The sequence below is a fragment of the Eschscholzia californica genome, unplaced genomic scaffold, assembly GCF_041429995.1.
Source record: "Eschscholzia californica isolate CP2 unplaced genomic scaffold, dmEscCali1.0.p SCAF_2, whole genome shotgun sequence".
Classification (NCBI taxonomy): Eukaryota; Viridiplantae; Streptophyta; class Magnoliopsida; order Ranunculales; family Papaveraceae; genus Eschscholzia; species Eschscholzia californica.
In genome coordinates, this window is record NW_028238309.1 from 38,168,178 (window position 1) to 38,175,979 (window position 7,802).

The 7,802-nt window shown below is 33.7% G+C and overlaps 1 protein-coding gene and 1 long non-coding RNA gene across 5 annotated transcripts; one reads left to right on the top strand and one right to left on the bottom strand.

Moving 5' to 3' along the window:
- Positions 1 to 594: 594 nt before the first annotated feature.
- LOC147557725 (F-box protein At1g20360-like) lies at positions 595 to 2,915 on the bottom strand. Of its 2 annotated transcripts, XM_086659330.1 has the most exons (3): positions 2,656 to 2,915; positions 2,031 to 2,093; positions 595 to 1,520 (listed from the first exon to the last, which is right to left on the bottom strand). In XM_086659330.1, the coding sequence occupies exons 1-3, from the start codon at positions 2,741 to 2,743 to the stop codon at positions 967 to 969; spliced, it is 705 nt and encodes a 234-aa protein (XP_086515456.1). In that variant the 5' UTR covers positions 2,744 to 2,915; the 3' UTR covers positions 595 to 966. The 2 variants fall into 2 exon arrangements, with proteins under 2 accessions (XP_086515456.1, XP_086515455.1); XM_086659329.1 differs by having other exon boundaries at positions 595 to 2,093.
- Positions 2,916 to 3,412: 497 nt separating this feature from the next.
- Positions 3,413 to 6,533, top strand: LOC147557726 (uncharacterized). 3 transcript variants are annotated; one of them, XR_015234178.1, is made up of 5 exons: positions 3,413 to 3,792; positions 3,901 to 4,473; positions 4,550 to 4,653; positions 4,863 to 6,103; positions 6,264 to 6,533. It is a non-coding gene; the product is annotated as an uncharacterized LOC147557726 (long non-coding RNA). The 3 variants fall into 3 exon arrangements; XR_015234177.1 differs by having other exon boundaries at positions 3,901 to 4,013; positions 4,140 to 4,473; positions 4,550 to 6,103; XR_015234176.1 differs by having other exon boundaries at positions 4,550 to 6,103.
- The last annotated feature ends 1,269 nt before the right edge of the window (positions 6,534 to 7,802 follow it).

Consider the following 7,802-nt stretch of genomic DNA (forward strand, 5'->3'; position numbering starts at 1 on the left):
CATTATACTAATTAGTATTATTTTTTATTTATTTTTAATTCGGTGATTTTATCCATTGAACTTCATTTATTCGGAACTAGCAACTCAAAATTTTATTTAGCTTAAAAATCCGGCTATTAGTTGTTTATAAAGATCCTATATACTACCAATATTAAAAAAAATTCTACAAGTCTGTGACAACTAACGTGACACCCTTTTTTCATACGAAATTTGAAGCAAGTGATTGAACTTATATAACCTTCAACATAGTTCAATTTAGGATTTTGGTTTGCTAAACAAATAGCTATGACATGTTTTGATGTTGCACTTTATCAGGAGAAATTGAATGAAGTGTGGAGACATATAAATAAATAAGACATAACTATTAATATTTGTATATGTCTCTATAAATAGCCTATGAAGTATTTTTTATCGATGAAATTAAACAAGGAATCATGCACAAATCAAGAATTATACGAAATAATTATGAATTTAGGACTTGAAAATAGCATACAATCTTCAAACCAAGTTAGAGAATATAGTAAATTGATCAAAAACATGACCAACCCATCATGAACAAATGGAACATAAGAATACCAACACAGTGGACTGGACCTTTGTAGTTGGTATTAGATAATGTGTCTGATAGTTTCGCCGTGCTGGAGGCACGGGCTATACCTAGTTTTCAATAAATTAAATGGAAACAAAACTATGAAAGATAACTTTATATCCCGCAATATAATCTAAACACAATAATCGAATACGAGTTTCAGTCTAGATAAACCTCAACACCACTTTCACTATCTATAAAAAATTGAACTACTCTAATCTTCCATTTCGCTCCTTCGAGGGTAAGAAGCACTACAATTCTTTTCAAACATTGGATCTTCATCGCTAATACTATATATATATATATATATATATATATATATATATATATATATTCAAATTTCATACATATTTCCTGATCAAACTTTGGTTGTTGCTCTAAACTTCAGTGAGAGTGCCTATATGAGGAGTAAAAAATCCGGAATCATTAGAATGTAGAGATCTTGAAACACCAGTTAGCACATCGTATTCTTGCCAATTATATTTCCCACAGAAGCGTCTTCTGAAAATTAATAAAAATCTCTCACCATTAAAGAACCTGGGTCCAATATGAAATTCATGAATATTCTCATTTTTTATCACATCCTTTTGCTTAATTCTCCACTTGTTGTTTTCATAATCGTAGAGTATCCAAGTTACTATTTCATGTTTTGGGGTGACGACAACAAGATTAATTTCATCTTCTACAACTCCTAGCCAAGTACAAAACCACCACCACCAACGCAAATCTTTATCTTCCACCATTTGGAATACACTATTTGGTATTACAATCACCCTACTCTCTTCTTTATCCAAATCGAATGCAATAATATGTCCCTGCTCAGTTAACCAATGTATAATCCCTCGAAAGCAAACAGAATGACGAGTTACTCTCAAGCCTTCACCAAAGCGTATCCTCGTAGACCCATTGCAATCTCTCCAATGCCCTTTCTCTGACATGAAAATCTTAAACTCAATATCCGAGTCTGACTTTACCACGCAAACCACACTGTATTGTTTATAGTAATACGGAGAGGATGCAGAAGTTGGGCTAAAGATTATCCCAAATCGACAAGATTTAATCTTGCAAGGAGATGGAAGAAATCTTTTTTTCTTGGTTAAAGGGTTGAGAATGCACAATGTTGATATAGGCCAATCCATTTTTGATACATAACTTTTGAGCTCAACCAAAAGAAGGCCATGACAACTATCATGAATGTAGGTTGAAGCATACTTATTGCCAAAAGATATGGTGTTTTCACTAAGGTGATTGGGCGAAGAGCGATCGAGAGATAGTTGAGTGATACACGCAGAATATGAATCACAAAAGAAATTACAAGGACTGGTTCGGAGAGTATTGTGTTTGTTTATAAAAAAAGGGTCGGAGATCAAGTTATACAATTTTTTGTTCATAAATTTCAACCCAACTACAGTTTCTGCAGGCAGTCGTGTTAGAATCTCACCGAGAAGATTGTTGTCAAGGTTGTCGATTCCCGTTGTTGTTGTTGACATAATACAGTTATCATCTGCACAGAGATATTGAGAGAAAATCAAAACACACAGTATCAATCAATGATCATGCATGCCTAATACACAATTGCTTAGGGTTTCCACATTAATATTATATATATATATATATATATATATATATATATATATATATATATATATACATGATCATTGATTGATACTGTGTGAAGAAGCACAAAATATTAAGATATCTAAAAGAAAGAATGGATTGAAATCTTGAAACCAATACCCCAATTCTTCTTAGACCAATTGAATTGAATATTATTAATCACATCTCATATTCATCATTCCAGAATTGGTTATTAGTTATTGTGGTTTTTAAATACAAAATTAGGTTTGTCTCTAAAAAAAACTACCAGCCCCAATTGAAACAAAAAATTAACCCTAGACTAGACCCAATTGAAAAACAATCAATCAAACCCCATAGTACCCAGTGAGTCTATTCCCAAAAAACACACTAGTAGTAGAAGAACACAAAACCCCCGTTATAGAAATCTAGAGAGTCCCTAACAAAAAGAAATCTAGAGAGAGAGAGAGAGTGATGAGTTAGTAGGTTACCTGCTCCTCCTTGTATTCTGCTTCTGACGTTGCTACTACTCGTTTGGTTACTAGGGTTTTTGTTGTTGTCGCAGTTCAAGATTGTCATTGCGCCGTTAACGAAGGTTGTTCATATTTTCTATTATTTATACTTACGGATGAAAGAGGTCTAAACCCTAACGTGGTAAATTTACCTAAAGTCTAATTTATTATTTGAGTTAATTCCTCTTCCAAGGTTGAATGTTGTTCAAGATTTATTTATATTATGATAATTTTGTATGTCTACTTCTTTGGTTTAAGATTTTAGTTTTTTTTTGTTGAACTAGTTTAAGATTTTAGTTGGTCCATAACTATTATAAATTTGAATAAATTTTTATCCAAGAATAGACCTTCCCCTCCCCCCCCCCCAGCAATACTACTGCTCCCACAAATCATTCAGCTGTCATCATCATTTTCAATGGACAAAAAGTTACTTCAGAGTAAAACAACCTTCTACTATTAGAACGACTATCTTTGGGAGAGTTAGTTAGCTAGCCTTCTTGAGGAACTTCCGTTGCGAGAGGTGGAGAAATTAAGTTTGTATTATAATCTTTTTTAGGGAAAATGACTATTTGGGTTTACAAAATTATCATAATAACTAAAAACACCAAGATCTTATCTTTTCCTATTAAGTGGAAGTTACCAAAATATTATGGATAATAATAGGTGACGTTTGAAATAATATTGATAATTACTATTCAGGTCATTTTCTAATAGTTTACTTCCCAAAATACCCGTCTACATCAAAACCCTCTCCGATTCAACAATCACTTCCACCAGCATTCAATCTTTCGATGCTGAACAGCCGCCGGAATCTTACTCGGTGTATAGGTCTCAGATTTCGTCATCACCTCCTAACCCGAGCAATCTCATTTCTCCTTCAACCGTCGCTGCTGATTACTTTTCTCTCGATGTGAATTCAGACGAAGATGATGTTTTAGTAGTTAGAAAACCATCTGATGTTTCTCCATCTCCTTCCACCATTGCTACTCCAATTCCAACCACAAACCCTAGTTTCCACCATTGCTATTCCAATTGCAACCACAAACCCTAGTTTAGAACGTGGTTGGTTTCGAGCTAATAGTAAATCCTAATCCCCCATGATTCAACCCGACAAAGGTAAAAAAGATAACTCATTTCAATATACTCAATTTCTAGGGCTTTGGAAATTTTATTAGTTTATTTTGCCTGTTAGTTTGTAGACTAATTCTGGATTATTCATAATAGAGATACTTGATTTTTGTGAGTTTCTCTAACCTACTCAAGAAGAAGAGGACGCAAGAAATGCTGCTGTTGATTCTGTCTTCGATGTCATCAAATATATTTGGCCTCACTGCACAGTACATACTCTCTCTCTTTCTTGTTTTCCTTTCTAGTTTCTCTCTATACGATTAGATTATAATGGCGAAAGGAGCATCTTAATCGCAATCCTCATTATTGGTCGGCGGATTTGGTCCAATGGGAAGAGTCGGAGCCGCACCTCGTGGAACAGTTGATGCTGCTGCAACTGTAAGTGGAGGAAGCCAGTATGGAGTTAGCCCATAGTCTTGATAAAGTTTCCGCAAATTTTGTTAGAGGAGATGATAACGGACCGATAAAGCCATTGAAGACCGAAGAAGAGTTGTGTATGTCTCTCTTTCAGGAAGGGGTCTCTCTATTTATCTCCCAATGGACAACAACTCATGAATTTGTAGCTTTAGATCGTGGAATGAGTGCTCAGTTGGTACACACGTATGTGAGAACTTGCCAATGGAGAGTTGAGTCTAAAAACCTAGACAAACTCGCTAACCGTATATTCAGGTGGTTCACCACATCAATTGACAATTGTTTAATTAATTTCAGTTTAAATTTATCCTTTTTTCTTTTTTATTGCTAGAGCCATGCAACAACATTGACAAATTAGCGAGTCATCTATGTGACTCAATTATGCTTTTCTTTGGCTAAACAATACTAGAAGATAGAAGTATAAGCATTGATCCGGTATGCCTCAAGCTCTCTTTTTCTTTTTGAAATTGTTTGGCTCGTGTAACTTAGTTTCAAATAACTACATTGTTGGTAACTATATTTGTATTGATATGCCGGTTGGATTTTTATTGACCATATTTACTTAATATTCATAGTGGAAGAGTTTGTAAGATTTTTAGTCATTCAAGCTGGCGCTAATACATTCTTTCTGGTACTCACTTTAGACTGCAGATCGGTTAATAAATTTGCACACAGAGTTGTTCTTGCAGGGGAAGTGTGAGTCCAATTTGGAAAAACTAAGACATACAATTGACAAACTAAGGCAAATGGCGTACAATGGGGCAAAACTTGTCACTCCTAGCATTTGAGTAATTCAATCAGAGTATTCCCAAGAAACTACTCTATGAGCAACACAAATCTTTTAATTGTATTGGTTGGTGGAATGGTGCCTTTTGAGTTTGCTAATCTATTTCTTTGATTTACAGAAAAATGACATGATCGAACAAGACAACTTCAACAAGGTAATATTTGTGTTGTTTCTTTTTTAATGCAGTCTTCAAATCGCGAGATATTCTAGACCAACTTGAAGAGAACTGTTTTAGAGCAAACCTATAAGTATATATTATCAGAAACATAACCCATTGTTAATGAGATTCAGATTTCTCAGACTGAACAGTTAGTTGGTTTAGAGAGTAATTCAGTTATTAGTCAGGAAGAAATCCTTGATGAAACTGAGGTTTTAGCAGTCTTATCAGAGAAACAAGAAGTTATAGGTTTTGATTCAGACTCTGAATCAATTAGTATTGATAATAATGAACTTTCATTTATGAATCATATAATCGATTCGAACGGGGAAGAGTTTCTATCCGAAAATGATTTCGGAGATAGATTTGAACTTGAACCCATTGTAGAACAAGATGAAGATATTGATGAGCGTTTTGAAGTTTTGGATTCCAAAGAGAACCCGAGAATGATGGAGACTGAATTGAATGAAAAATTCGAAAGTTATGTAGAAGAAGAGATAGATTTGCAGTATCAAGTGTTTTAGGAGCTTCTTTTTTGACCGAAAATGAATTAGAACAAGAACTAGAACAAGAATTAGAAGAATATAGTGAAGAAATAGAAGACTACTCATTGAATTATGAGGATAAATCTCACGAACTGAACTCGAAGAATTTGTCAATGTCCGAATTTGAAGACTCGGTCGAAATGGAATCAATGTTGGAGCACCAAGACTTGATAGAGCAACTCAAAATGTAGATAAAAAAGATTAGAGTAACAAGACTTCCAACTATCTTAAAACAATCCGAGTCCCCAAAGATTGTTGAAGATCTAAAACCATGGAAGATCGACGAGAAGTACTTTCATAAATATCGAATTGATCAGCTACAAAAATTCTACAAGATTTACAAAGAAAGGATGCGAAAATTCGATATTGGCAATTATCACAAGATGTATACAATAGGTCAGTCATTAGTCTTCAATCCTTCTCTTTTGTTAACAATCGATATCCATGATTTCCATATACCCCATTGTTCGTTTAGTCTTGAATTGTCGATGGATAGTAAATTCAGACCTTTTGATCATTTGCTTTCTCATGTTTGAAATGTCTTGACAATTTATAGGTTTTCTTCAGCTTAGGGACCCACCTCACAAAACTTCATCAAGAAAACCAGGAACTCAAACTTTCAGTGAATGATGAACCAAACGAAACTAAATGGGCCAAATGAAACTACTATTTTGTGTTGGCATATAAGTACTTTTCAGTGAGGATGGGTTGAATGGGTCAAATATGATGTATCCCTTTTTAGATGGACATGGAGTTTCTTATTCTTTTAACTCATATTGTTTTGTGTTTCATGAATTTTATGATGAATGATGAAATCAATTCCAAACTCAAGATTTCGTAGACACATACTCTTAATTTATATTCTCGATTTGCAAATCGGGTTTGCAAGATATGCAACTCAAGATTATATTCTGCAAAACTTGCAAATCATGTTTGCAATCTATATTTTGCAAACACAGTTTGCAGTTTACATTATGCAAACACATGTTTGCAGTTTACATTATGCAAACACATGTTTGTATAACAGATTGTTGCAAACACGTTTGCAGAACAGATTGTTGCAAACACGTTTGCAGAACAGATTGTTGCAAAAACGTTTCCAGAAAAACGTAAAGGAAAAAAAACGCCGTTTTTTTTTCTAGGTTTTTTTTTTAAAAAAAAAAAGGTATTGAAAGTGGATCTTGTTAGAAAGCACGTTTGCAGAACAGATTGTTGCAAACACATTTGCAGAACAGATTGTTGCAAACACGTTTGCAGAACAGATTGTTGCAAACACGTTTGCAGAACAAATTGTTGCAAATACGTTTGCAGAAAAACATAAAGGAAAAAAATGCCGTTTTTTCTGGGTTTTTTTAAAAAAACAAGTATTGAAAGTGGATCTTGTTAGAAAGCTAATGAAAATCATTTCTAACTATATAATTTTTATAGAAATCCGACATCTCAAACAAAAGTTATATCGATTTAAATTTAAGGAAAAATAAAAAGAATTGTTACACAAAATGACAAAAAGGGGTATTTTAGTATTTGCACACTTTTTGACCTGAATAATAATTTTCAAATGTTTTGTGCTTTTTCACTTATTTTCTATGTTATTTTGACCTATATTGAAATGACCCCTTTTTTTATTCATAATATGTCCGGCTACAAAAGTCCATAATAAGAGTCTTCATTGTTTTAATATTCTCTTTGTCGCCACCTAGAGTAGAAAAACATATAGAAAAAACTGACACACCTAATAAATAACACTTCCTTCAAAACAAAAGGTTTAGAGGCAAAACTCACTGTAATGGCTGCCGTATGAATAACATAATCAGCAATACCGGATTCATCTGTTACATAAAATGCACTTATAAAACATACAACCCACCCAAGAACAGAAGTTAAACCAACAGTTATTTCAGGACTTTAATAATCCATACATCTATTACAACAAACATGTTTGTGAATTTCTTATATCAATTCAATATAAAAGGCCTCGGCTTTGGGGAATAAAGAAAACTCCCCGGGGAATAAAGACATGTTCATTTTCAGTCCAAAAAAGAGTTCTTTTGATTTATGCCCCTAAATCTTCATCTCCTTCTATCATCCTCTCTCT